Source organism: Choloepus didactylus, chromosome 15 (genome assembly GCF_015220235.1).
Source record: "Choloepus didactylus isolate mChoDid1 chromosome 15, mChoDid1.pri, whole genome shotgun sequence".
Classification (NCBI taxonomy): Eukaryota; Metazoa; Chordata; class Mammalia; order Pilosa; family Megalonychidae; genus Choloepus; species Choloepus didactylus.
This window is the reverse complement of record NC_051321.1, coordinates 70,738,373-70,752,898: the sequence shown is the minus strand read 5'-3', so window position 1 is coordinate 70,752,898 and position 14,526 is coordinate 70,738,373. Positions and strand designations below refer to the sequence as shown.

At 35.7% G+C, this 14,526-nt stretch overlaps 1 protein-coding gene across 4 annotated transcripts in view; it reads right to left on the bottom strand.

Moving 5' to 3' along the window:
• The window catches only part of ADK (adenosine kinase), a 559,277-nt gene that overhangs the window by 383,124 nt on the left and 161,627 nt on the right, over window positions 1-14,526 (bottom strand). For all 4 annotated transcript variants that reach the window (XM_037804922.1, XM_037804925.1, XM_037804923.1 and 1 more), the window contains exon 4: window positions 10,253-10,331. In XM_037804922.1, coding sequence (XP_037660850.1) covers window positions 10,253-10,331 — 79 coding nt within the window. The remainder of the gene's footprint in view (window positions 1-10,252; window positions 10,332-14,526) is intronic.

Here is a 14,526-nt window from a genome sequence, read left to right as displayed (position 1 = left end):
ATTCTCAAATCTGTCTCTTGGCTAAAGCTTGTTCTCTGATACAGAAGAGGATAAACTAGTGCACAGGCCAAAACTGGCCTCCCACCTGCTTTCATAAATAAATTTCCACTGAAACACAGTGATGTCCATTTGTTTATATACTGTCAGTCTTACTGGATATAAAATTCTTGGCTCACACGTTCTTGTCTTGAGTATCTTAAACATGCTACTTTCTTTTTGGATAAAGCATTGTGTTGAAATGTCTCTTATCTAGTGTTCTCACCCTTACAAGTTCCTACTTCTTCCCCCCCAAATCCAGTAATTTTACTAAATATGTCTTGGTGATAGTCATTCTGGACCAAGATTCTTGGGAGTACGGTGTGTGCTTTCAACATGTAGTTTCAAAACTTTTTTTATATCAAAAAAGTTTTTTTCAATTACAGTTTTTAGTATGTGTTCTCTTTCCTTGTTTTGGCCTTCTTCAAAAACTCCTTTTATCACTATGTACAATTGCCTTTCAGCATCTATCATGTTCAAGTTTTTATCTATTTTCTTCTTTTTTTTTTTGAGTAATGTTTTCCTTGCTTCTATTTCTCTTAGTGCATTGTCTGCTGTATTTACTCACTCTTGTGTTCCTTCTAGTTTAGTCTTCATATATGAAATAATTTTACTTTTATTTCTAATTCTTTCCTGAGTTGTGTCACCTCATTTCTGAGTTGTATTTCTGATCATGTTGTTATTTCATATTTTCCATCAGTTTCTCAATGCCTTTTAGCTCATATTGAAATAGTAGGTTTTAGTTTTGATCTGTTTTGTGGGAGCTTTCTAATATGCTTTCATTTTCTGAAGGATTTTCATTCTGCTTCTTACTCTCTTCTTTCTTATCTTTTCATGGGATTTGATCTTACTACATTTGTGCAGCTAATTTTTCTGTGAAATTAGTTTTTCTGAACTTTTAAAATGAGGCAAAGTACCTTGGCAGGTGATCTCACTGCCCTCCCCGCTACATGAGACCTGACTCGCAGGGGTGTAAATCTCCCTGACAACGTGGGATATGACTCCCGGGGATGAATCTGGACCCAGCATTGTGGGATTGAGAACATCTTGACCAAAAGGGGGATGAGAAATGAAAAGAAATAAAGCTTCAGCGGCTGAGAGGTTTCAAATGAGTCGAGAGGTCACTCTGGTGGACATTCTTACACACTATATAGATAATACTTTTTAGGTTTTAATGTATTGGAATAGCTAGAAGTAAATATCTGAAACTACCAAACTCCAACCCAGTAGCCTTGACTCTTGAAGACGACTGTATAACAATGTAGCTTACAAGGGGTGACAGTGTGATTCTGAAAAACCTTGTGGATCGCACTCCTTATCCAGTGTAAGGATGGATGAGTAGATAAATGGGGACAAAAACCAAATGAAAAATAGGGTGGGATGGGGGGATTATTTGGGTGTTCTTTTTATATTTATTTTTTATTCTTATTCTGATTCTTTCTGGTATAAGGAAAATGTTCAAAAATAGATTGGGGTGAGGATCTGAGATGGCAGCACAGAGAGGAGTGGAAGCTAAGTAGTCCCCCTGGAACAACTAAAAGAAACCAGAAAGAACTAGTAAATAATGTGGAGTAACTGCGGGGGGACAAACATGACTGTCCACTCATCATACATCAACCTGAATTGGGAGGAATGCCCGAGATCACAGCATAAAATCTATAAGTAAAAACTGCCGATCCAAATCAGGAGACCCCTTCCCCACAGCCCGAGCTACAAAGCCTCATGGTGCCAGAGAGAAGCTTTCTACCAGCAAGCGAATACAGCTCAGCTGAGCTCCAACTGGGGTTTTAATTAGCGAGAGTGAACTGCTCACTACGAGGTTCGAATCCCCAACAATTAGACAGAGACTTTGGGGGATGACTGACCTTGGAGAGCTGGAGGGTCACTTCGGGCTAGCTCTGAAGGGGACTCTGTTCCTTTTCGACTCAGTGGAGAAAGCCTCAGCCATTTTCAGTTCCCAGTTCTGTGACCCAGACAAGGGTATAGCACAGGCAGAGAGAGACCATTGAAATGTAAATGACCTCTGGGTAGGGGGTCTATCTTCTCTAAGAGGGAAGGGGTGGGGCCCAGCTCTACTACCTGCCTTTCATTCAGAACTTGAGGAAAAAGAGCCATACCTCCTTACACCAGCCAAGAATTATAGGCTGACAGGTGCCACCTGCTGGGCAGAAAAGCACAGTGACTGGAGGCATCGGAGGGTGTACCAATTTTTTAAGACACATCCTCAGGGAAACTGGATACTGAATATTTCTTCCTTCTGGGACCTTAGCCCATCCTGTTCTGGGGAGGTATCCTGATTGGGATAACCAAGGAAACCATGCCTAGAGAACAGAAAACTACAACCTACCCCAAGAAAAATGAGGTTATGGCCTGGTCAGGGGAACAAACTTGCACTTCAGCTGTGAGGCAGGAATTGAAACAACTAATAATAAGTCAATTCAAAAACGCCAAGACACTTTAATAATCAGATTATCAAACATCAAAGATAAAGAGAGAATCCTGAAAGCAGCAAGACAGAAGCGATCCATCACAGTCAAGGGAAGCTTGATAATACTATGTGCGGATTTCTCAGTAGAAACCATGGAGGTAAGAAGGAAGTGGGGTGATACATTTAAGATACTGAAAGAGAAAAACCACCAACCAAGAATCCTATATCCGGCAAAACTATCCTTCAAATATGAGGGAAAGCTTAAAATATTCTCTGACAAACAATGACAGAGTTTGTGAACAAGATACCTGCTTTACAGGAAACACTAAAGGAAGCACTGCAAACACAAAGGAAAAGACAGGAGTGAGGGGTTTGGAAAACAATTTTGGGAGATAGTAGCACAGCAATGTTAGTACACTGAAGAAAGATGACTGTGAATATGGTTGCAAGAGGAAGGCTGAGATCATGTGGGACACCAGAAGAAAAGACGAACGATAAAGACTGGGACTGTGTAACTCAAGGAAACCGAGGGTGCTCAACGATTGTAATAAAAGGTGCAAATAAGTTTTTACACGAGGTAGAACAAATGAATGTCAACATTGCAAGGTGTTAAAAATAGGGTGGGATTGGGGGGAAATACAATCAATGCAAACTACAGGCTAGAATGAACAGAAACACTGTATTATGCGCCCTTTAATGTAACAAAAACAATATACCAAAGCTAAATGCATATGGGGGGGGATAGCGGAAGGGTGTGGGACCCCTGGCATTGGTGATGTTGTCTGACTCTTTATTCTACTTGAGGTTAATGCTATCTTTCCTTTTGTCACCTTCTAGCTATCAAGTTTTTTTGTTTGTTTGTTTTTCTCTCTTTCTCTTGCCTTTTTCTTTTGCCTCTCTGCCTTCCTTGACTCTTCCTCCCTCTTTGTGGAAGAAATGTCCTTATATAGAGAGTGGCGATGGTGCTCAATACATAAATACATCACTATATGGGGAACCAACAATTGTTTACTTAGGACAGAATGCATAGTGTTTGAACAAAACCATCTTAAGAGAAATGGGTTGATGAAGAAACCCTGAAGGCACTATATTGAGTGAAATAAGACACACACATAAAGGCAAATATTGCAGGGTCTCACTGATATGAACTAATTATAATACGTAAACTCATAGACATGAAATACAAGTTACCAGGATATAGAACGAGGCTAAAGAATGGAGAGCAGTTGCTTATTATGAGCAGAATGTTCAACTAGGGTGAACTTAAATATTTGGAAATAGACAGGGGTGATGGTAGCATGCAATGAGAATAACTAACAGTGCTAAAAGGAGTGTGAAGGTGGTGGAAAGGGTAAGCTCAGAGCCACGCATGTCACCAGAAGGAAAGTTGGAGGTTAAAAGATTGGAATATATAAAACAGTGAATCTTGTGGTGGACAATGTCCATGACTAACCATACAAATATCAGAACTCTCACAAACTAGAACAAATGTATGTCACTATAACTAGAGGTTAATAGAGAGGCATATAGGGAAAAAATATATACGTATTGCAAACTACTTACTACAGTTAGTAGTATTTTAACATTCTTTCATCAACAGTAACAAATGTACTATACCAAAACTATGAATCAATAATGGAGGGAGGCAGCATGGTTAGGAGTATGGGAGGATCTGAGTTTCCTTTTTTTTGTCTTTATTTCTTTTCTGGAGTAGTGAAAATGTTCTAAAAATTGAAAAAAAAAAAATTGTGTTGATGGATGCACAGCTATATGGTGGTGCTGTGGGCAACTGTACACTTTGGATCTTTGGATAGGTGTATGGTATCTGAACAATCGCAATAAAAAAATTAAAAATAATAGATTGGGGTGATGAATGCACAACTATATGATGGTACTGTGAACAGTTGATTGTACACCATTGATGATTGTACGGTATGTGAATATATCTCAATAAAACTGAATTTTAAAAAATAAGGCAGAGTTCAGGAAATCTTTTCTAAATTCATAGAGCTCTGTTTTGTATGGTGTTCAAAACCACTTTCTGAGATTTCCTGGTTTTTTTCTCCTTCCCCATTTTAGTTTGGACATTCTCTTTCCTTTCCATCTCTTGTCCTATCATGGCCGACTTTTATTCCATTCCCAGCAGTTTCTCCTCAGCATGGAGGCCCTGTCCTAGAAAGGAGACCTGGCTAATCAGTCTTGAAGCTCATAGGATTAGACTGCCCCAACTTCATGGGGCACTTATACTATGGCTCCTTTTTTTGGATAGGGCACTAATCCCATCAGTTCAAGCTGCTGTTCTTAAATTGACCTGCCAAACTTTCCAGTTACACTTGTTGGCCATTTTAGGGTTCTACTGTTTTCATGCTGTCATATGCCACCCCTTCCCTTCTTGTTTCTTGTTTTGTTGCCCACATGCTACAATCACTCAAGGCTTGTTGCTTTTGATGGTTCATCACCATCTGACAATATTTTGGAATTCAACTGGATACCATGTAACTAAGTTTTGTTCTGAATGTTGTCCAAGACTTTTTTATTTTTCTATCTAGCTGTCCTGTCTATCTTTAGGTGGGGACTAGGAGAGACAAAAAACTAGGCTGACAATGTTATCTTCCCCAAATTTCCAATACGGATTTTCAGAGTTAGATGAGATAATGTATTTAAAGCACTTAATACTATCACCATGCATCATGCATCAAAGATACTATTTAACATATTAATACACAAGGAACTAATAAGATATTGAGATTAAATATAATAGCACTGAAGAGCTGAGTATATATAGAACAGCTTGCAAGCAAATGTTAGAATTCAACTCGTGGGTAAGATACAAAACTGTTTAATGCCCTACAGGGTAATAAATCAAATATTGAGGATATCTTTTCTACAGGACATAAATTTTTTAATTTCTCCTAACATAAATGTTCCAATAAAAATTTAAGTCAGGGATTATTAATCAATAGCAAGCTCTGAGTCCAAAACAGTACATACTTGTAGATATTTGGGTAGGCTTGTCTTCCTATGATCTTACAAAGGATACTAACCATCTTTCTGCCTTATTACAAAATTTTGGAACTTTTTTTTTCTTAGTCTCTGCCCAGATTAAAACTAACCACAGGTAAAAACTGTCCCCAAATATTTGCACAAAGCAAAGAAAGAAGTGGTCCAAGAAACCAACCATTTTGCTCACTAGACAGGGTAACCACTTATAAACAGAGATACCATTTAGAACATTTGAAATTGATAACTTTTCTCCAGGTGTTATATTTCACAAAATAAAGTTTAAAAAAATATATATTATATACAAAACATTTGTTTGTATTGTACCTGAAATTGCCCTCAAAACAGGGCTTTATGTAAAGAGCAAGAAATATTTAGTATCTTCTTTGGAGACTATAATCAGCTGAAAGGCTTTACCATGACACTTTGAATCTGTGTTGAGGCGACATAAAATCTGCTGATTGGAGGAGGGGTATGGGATGCTTAGAGTGTTCTCTTTTACTTTTATTTTTATTCTTATTTTCCTTTTTATTTTTTGGAGTAATGAAAATGTTCAAAAATTGATTGTAGTGTTTAATGCACAACTATATGATGAAACTGTGAACTGTTGTACACTTTGGGTGATTGTATGGTATGTGAATACGTTTCAATAAAATTAATTTAAAAATTTTGCTCATTGACATTGAAATTATTGCCACAATAAAAGACACTTTGGGATTATGGCCCTACTCACAATCATATCAATGAAAAATAAATGTGTACATGTCTGCATTTATATACATATAATTACAAAAAAGGAAATTTCAATGATTATCAAAACCAGAACCACCTGGGGAGTTTTAAATAAAGCTCTCTAAAAAAATCTTATAGGTAGACGAGTAAATGATAATGTTTATTAGAATACTGTTGAAGATAAATAAGGATTACTCAAAGTCATAAGAAGGTCCAAAATGATTTCTATTGGAAAAAAGTACAACTTGTCATACCATGAATTTTGAAAAGCACATTTATTAATAGAGATAGTAGTAATAGAAACAAGGGAAATATGAGTTGGAAAAAACATTCACCCCATTTTATAATAGAAGATTCAGATTAATTAAAAAATTTACATGGCTCACAAATACAATACAAATCATGGATAAAATCTAAATCCACAGTATAGTTAATGTGGCAATGTCAAAAACTACTACTATCATCTGATGCTAGGACAGAATTACAACCATTCTAGAAAGAAATTCATGTAGCTGTCCAACAAACATAACAAGTCTTGCTTGTAGTAATTTTTAATGCAATTTTATTGAGATATATTATAATATACTAGATATATTATCTAGGAGTAATTTTTAAAGGTCCTATAGTATACTTTTAAAAATCTAGTGTTATTAAAATAATGTTTCTATAGAAGTAAAGTATAGGACTCATTCATTTTTTTAACTGCAATTTTATTGAGATATATTATCTCAATAATATACTAGATATATTATCTAGTAGTAATTTTTAAAGGTCCTATAGTATACACTGTTAAAAATCTAGTGTTATTAAAATAATGTTTCTATAGAAGTAAAGCATAGGACCCATTCATTTTTTTAATTGCAATTTTATTGAGATATATTATCTGGTAGTAATTTTTAAAGGTCCTATAGTATACACTTTTAAAAATCTAGTGTTATTAAAATAAAGTTATGTTTTTACAGAAGTAAAGCATAGGACTCACACAAAGTACTTACTTGCCTTCAAACACTTACTTGAATATTCACTGTGTTCCAGATCTTGTTTAAGACTTGGATATACAAAGACTAACATGATATAGTCTCAACCCTCAAGGTACTCAAAGTTTATAAAACTGACAAAAAAGAGCTACAAACATATATTAAAAACAAATATTCTCTTGCTAAATTCTGTCAATAAATAATGATTAGCATATCTAACCCATTTAAATTTCATATATTCCAGAATTTATATAAATTAACAATATCCTATTTTTAAATATTAAAAAAATAGTACCAGAAAATATAGAAAAAAAAGTTTAGCACAGGAGAAGTATAGAAGAAAATAAAAATCAACCATATTCTACCATTCAGAAAATATTTAGTTGTTTTGGTTATCTTTCTGTTAACATATACAAACACAAATTTAAAATGCTGTACTACAAATTGAGGACCACATAATTTTGCATCTTACTTACTCATATTATGAGCATTTTTCCTTTTCGTTTTTTAAAATTACTTTCATTAATGACTGAATACAGTTCCATTATTTGGCTTTGCCATGACTTATCTAGTCCTCTATTACTGAGCGTTTAAGTTATTTCCAATTTTCCGAACAAGGAGAAATCCATCTAAATCTGCTGTCATGCGGAGAAATTACCTTGAAGCAATGGTAGTCTCCAAGTATATAATCATCCAAGCTATCGCAGAGAGCAGCAGAAGAAAAAATGCTCACAGACCAAATTAAGTTGCTAAAATCACAAAATTTATCAGGTTAAAACACACAAGAAGCAAGGGAAAAAAGTTGGAACACACCCTAAGGTGCAGCTGAGTAGAAGGACCACACTACCTGAATATTCATATGTCCATTCTCTCTACCTCATAAGCAAGAATTTTTTAAACAAGGAATATTTCTTGTTCATCTTTGTATCCATAAAATGGCATTGTGCTTTATACATACAAATAAATGCTGGGTGAACAGAATGGAATTGCTCTGCATATGGTATACAAGAAAGTCTAATAGTGTGGAAATAGGAGAATATTTCATCCACAAATATACCACAAAAAAATAAGAATACTGGATAAGCTACCCACAACAAATTATTTTCTTGTTAAAGACAGGAACAAACCATTACTAGAGTACAGAGTCACAATGAACATGAAATATTCTGAAAAATGCAAGGTAAAAATAGTTATTATTTTTATTAATAAGCCTCAGAATTCTGAGGAAGATTTGAAAACAAAAAAGCTACTATATTAGTAAAATTTTGGGGGTAGAGAAGGTAAAAAGCAATGAAGATATCCATGAAAGGAGAGGCCTTATTTATTAGTGGGCAGCTAATGCCCCTTAAGATCTAGGAATAGAAAAAGTTAAAGAGGTAGTAGGATATGCTTCAATAGACTGAATATTAAGAAAGACGTCTAAGGACAAAAAGTAAATTGGCCTTTTACTATTAACCTGAGCTCACAAAGTGAACAGCAGGATGATTTACAAAAACAATACAAATCAATTGACAAATACAAAGACATTTTCCTCAGGCCACTGCACAAAGATGACTTCATAAAGATGAATTTTTATAACCTAAAATATTTTAATATTATTATTAAATTTGAGCTTCAGAAGTACATGGGATAGTTACACTTTAAGTGCAAATTAACTAAGAGTTATTTCAAAGGAAAAGAAATTGCTCTCCATTTTAGTTGTTAATTTTCCACCTCTCTAGTTCTTGGCGTTAATTAGAATCGAAATGGAAAGCATTAACTAATGAAAATACAAGATGACCCTAATCCATCAGGGTTGACCTATGCCTGCAATGAGTGGGATTTTGAACTAGCTTTTAAATTGCAGCAGTAAGAACAAGAGGTTTATAAAACTTTGACCATCCCTCAAAGTTCAAAATTTACCTGTATCACTAAAACTCTCACTCAACATTAGGTGAAACAAGGAGTGTGTCAGTTTGAATGTATTATGTTCCCCAGAAAAAGCCATATTCTTTGATGCAATCTTGTGGGGCAGACATTTCAGTGTTGATTAGATTGTAATTATTTGAGTGTTTCCATAGAGATGTGACCCACTCAACTGTGGGTGATGACTCTAAGTGGATAATTCCCATGGAAGTGTCACCCCACCCATTCAGGGTGGGTCTGAATTAAATTACTGCAGCACTGTATAAGCTTAGACAGAAGGAGCAGGCTTGCTACAGCCAAGAGGGACACTTTGAAGAATGCGCAGGAGCTGAAAGAGGAACTGCAGTTTACAGAGACATTTTGGAGAGGGCCTTTGAAAGCAAACTTTTGCTCCAGAGAAGCTAAAACAAGACAAACACCCCAAGAGCAATGGAGAGTGACACTGTGGAGAGAAGATGAAGCCTAGAGATGAATGTCCTGGGAGAAAGCCATTTTGAAACCAGAACTCTGGAGTGGACGCCAGCCACGTTCCTTCCCAGCCTAACAGAGGTTTCCTGGACACCATTGGCCATCCTCCAGTGAAGGTACCCGATTACTGATGTGTTACCTTGGACACTTTATGGCCTTAAGACTGTAAATAATTAACCCTTTTTTATAAAAGCCAACCCATTTCTGGTGTTTTGCCTTCTGGCAGCATTAGCTAACTAGAACAAGGAGTATATGTCAAAATGGGTTTATTCAATTAATCATTCAAAGATATAGTTATATAGACTTTTACAAACATATATATACACGCATATACATACATTTTAAAATAGTAAATGGTCAAAGGATATGACAAGGAAACAAGAAAGAAGAAATGCAAAGACACAATAAACATGAAAAGTTGCTCAAGCTTATCAATTATCAAAAACTGCCAATTAAAATATTTTTTGTTTATTAGAAGGGCAATAACTTTTTTTTAAAAATTAAATACTAGCCAGTCTTGGAAACAATGTAGGGATACCACAAACACTAAGAAGTAAATATGAAAACTCTGAATTAGAAAAATTCACAATCAACAAATCTATTCTACAGCCACAAAATACAGATTGCAACAACTTTACACAAAAGTAAAAATCCCATTATCATTTTGAAATCCATTTCCTTATAACTTCAAAAATAATTAACCAACCTGGGCCACTTTAATTGAATTCTGGGTAGAGCCACCAGCATGATATTCAACTTTAAATTTTTTTACAAGTTCATCAAACCTATGAGGAAATCACAATAGAAAAAATAAGTTAGCATCTATCAGTTGCTACAATGCAAATCTAGATTAGAAAGGTATTAAATCACACCTTAGTGTAAATTTTTGAATTACAAAATTATTTTTCATAAATGAATTGAAACACTGTATGATAAATAAATTTTCTAAATTTCCATGCAGAAGAAATTTTTCCATAAATACATAACCGTAAGAATTTAAAATAACCACTAAACTGAACAGAAGGAGAAAATAAACATTTATAAATTATTATTCATAAGCAATGAGCATTTTCCTATTTTAAGTGATTTCTAGAATCCCTACAAAAGTATATTCAAATACAGTTAAAATAATGTTAGATATCATAATGATAAATGGTTTATAATTTATAGAATTGGTAAACGGCACTGGGTTGTATGATTCAAGACAAGTTGCACTGTCTACCTTTGTTAATTTAAGAAATGCAGGCATACATATATTATTTAGATTTATAATGGTACACTAAAAACATTAACTGTTAATATTGCTTGAATCTCCAAGGAACGAAGAGGTGTTTTTATATTGTTTACAGTTTTTGTTTTAACTTCAAGGGTATCTAAAATACATAGGCAATTTAAAGAACAAATTATAAAGTGAACACCTGTGTAACCACCACCAAGTTAAGAAAAAGAACAAGGGAGGGCTTTAGAAGTCCCACTGTCATATGATAAATGTGTATGTGTGTGTGTGTGTGTGTGTGTGTGTGTGTATAAATAATCTTGACTGTTCTGATCCATTGACCTATATGTCTATTCCTGCACAAATTGTATCTTAATGACTATTACTTTATAAGTCTTAATAACAGGGCAAGTGCCCTCACCTTGTTCTTCTTCAAGAGTGCTTTTGCTTGAATAAACTGACTGTACAAGTTAAATTATACAGTGTGCTACAGAAAATAGAGATTTTCCAACAATTAAACATCTCTTCCTTTGGTCTCACCCAGAAGTTGACCAATCAATATCATCCTTTACCCTCTAGTCTGATTTACCTTAGTCCTAACCAAGTCCATTTAATTCATATCTCTAATCGAAGTCTGATCTCTATTTCAGCTTCTTTAACATTTGCCATACGGAGTAATGCTGACCTTCATAGCTGCCAGACTCACTCTGAGTCTTAGGCGTCACAAAGGTACCTGAAGTTCCAGGGACTGATCAGGATATACACAAGGAGCTCAGTATCTCAGAATCTAGAAATAACCATTACAACTCAGGAATAGATGTAACTGCTGTAAGAGCTTACAATCTAGGAACCATTACAATAGCCTTCCCCTGATCACCTGCGCTCTCAGATTCAATTCTCAGAGTTTGCACAATATAGTTAGTCCATATTAGTGAGGCATTATAATGTTTGTCTTTTCATTTCTGGCTTACTTCACTCAACATACTGTCTTCAAGGTCCATTTACCTAGTTGCATACCTCCCATCTTCACTTCTTGCAGCTGCTCAATATTCCATAAAGTTTCATAATTTTTGGCATAAATCCTACACATCTTTTATTAGTCACTACTTCATTCTTCCTACATTTTAATACTATTACAAATGATATTTGTTTAAACTTAATTTTTAGATGGCATTTAAAAATACAGTTCTTGTATCAATTTTTTAAAACCAGCCAACTTGCTAAACTTACTAGTTCCAATGATTTATCTCTGTTTTTGCCCTACATACATAATCCTCATTTGTGAATAACAATAATTTTGTTTCTCCCTGTTTCTTCAATGAAGAAAGGCCAATGGCATCCAGAACACCTCTGGTCAACTGGGAAGGCACATGGCTGGCATCTGCTGGTCCTTTGCTCCCAGGTTCTGGTTTCAAAATGGCTTTCTCCAAAATGTCTCTGGGCTTCTGTCTGTCTTAGCTTTTCTTTCTCAGCTCCTGTGTATCCTTGTTTGTTCTCCCAGGGTCTTTCTCTCTAAGCATCTGGTGTCTTCTCCAGCTTCTCCGGAGCAAATTCTGGACTTCATCTCTTAGTTTAGCATCTCCAAACATCTTTCTGTCTGCATCTCCAAGTGTCTGGGTCTGTGTTAGCCCCTGAGCTCTCTTAAGGATTCCAGTAAACTAATCAAGACCCACCTTGAATGGGCGGGGTCACACCTCCATGAAAATCATCTAATTAAAAGGTCTGACCCACAGTTGGTGGGTCACATCTCCATGGAAACTTAATCAAAAGATCCCACCCATAAACAAGCTGACAACAACACAATTGCATTAAAAGAACATGGCTTTTGTGGGGACATAATGGATTCAAATCAGCACACTGTGTGTATGCATTGCTTCTATTAAAGAGTTAAACTATTTAAAATGTTATAAACCTGTATCTATTGATATATAATTTCCATATGTTTCAATCTAGAATTAAGTTATCAAAGAATAGGCACAATATAATCTTTTTTTTTCTTTCTTTGGCAAACAAAATTATCCAATGTGCATGTATATTGAAACTGATCAGAAGATTAACTAACCCAGGTGTTAGTTAACATGGCTATCTCCAAATTAAGAGCAATTATGGATCTTCTATACATTTGTTTGTCTGTGTAATAAGTTGTTCTGTAATAAGAAAAATTTTTAAATCAACTTCATTTTATAATGAAAGAAAAATGGCAATTTTCCATACAACTATTTTAAAAGAACTATATACAGAACAAAACAATAAAAACACAGAGCAGAGAAGTGATTCTGAATGAAAGAGGCAGGAAAAGTTTAACATTTGTACTGGAATTTGTCAGATGAAGGAGAAAAAAATATCCAGAGCTGAGGGTAAAACAAAACAAAACAAAACAAAACAAAACAAAACAAAAAATGTGGCAAATTCAGGGAAACAAATGGAAACAGACTAAAATATAGGTAAAAATCAAAGTAGTAAAAAATGACACAGGACAGGTAACTCTACCAGATAAAAAAATTTAGACATTATTTAGAAGGCAACTAGGAATGATTTAAAAACTGTTTCATAAAAGTGTTAAAGGCAGAAATATTTTTAAAGATGATAGCACTCTCAACAGATCGGAGGACAGTAGCGCGAGGAAGATTACCTGCCATTAGAACAGACCATACCAAAGAGTATGAGACGCTGAGCTAAAGGGATAGAAAGGAGTAACCAAACTAAAGAATCACTTCTGAAGCTAAAGACACAGAGTGAGAGATGTGGAAGAGGAATGACAATTCTGAGGATTCTAGTTTGGATGAGCAGATGGGTCATGTTAGGAAAGGAAACACAGGGGAGAAGAAAACCCATAAAGAGCAAAGGGATCTCCTAAGTAGTTGACTAACAAATCAAGAAACATTTCACTTAAGGGAATGCATTGTGATGAGGCAGATTTGTTCCCTTTAATCTCTTGCATGGCATATTTTGCTTTTCTCTGTATACTTTTCCAGCTGATAAAAATGTTTCTGCTTATCCATTAATAGACTACTTTGTCATGTGAAAAACCTCAATGTGCTCATTGGAAAAGGCCAGAACAAGATGAAGGACTGTGCATCTCTAATGAAAGAAATAAAAGTAAACCTGTGATTATAACTTTCCGGGGAAATATTCAAGTACGTATAAAAATCTTAACTGGAGGGGGGGCAAGATGGCAGACTGGTGAGCTGTATATTTTAGTTACTCCTCCAGGAAAGTAGGTAGAAAGCCAGGAACTGCGTGGACTGGACACCACAGAGCAATCTGTCTTTGGGCATACTTCATACAACACTCATGAAAATGTCGAACTGCTGAGATCAGCGAAATCTGTAAGTTTTTGCGGCCAGGGGACCCGTGCCCCTCCCTGCCAGGCTCAGTCCCATGGGAGGAGGGGCTGTCAGCTCCGGGAAGGAGAAGGGAGAACTGCAGTGGCAGCCCTTATCGGAAACTCATTCTACTGATCCAAACTCCAACCATAGATAGACTGAGACCAGACACCAGAGAATCTGAGAGCAGCCAGCCCAGCAGAGAGGAGACAGGCATAGAAAAAAAAAAAAAACAACACGAAAAACTCCAAAATAAAAGCAGAGGATTTTTGGAGTTCTGGTGAACACAGAAAGGGGAAGGGCGGAGCTCAGGCCTTGAGGCGCATATGCAAATCCCAAAGAAAAGCTGATCTCTCTGCCCTGTGGACCTTTCCTTAATGGCCCTGGTTGCTTTGTCTATTAGCATTTCAATAACCCATTAGATCTCTGAGGAGGGCC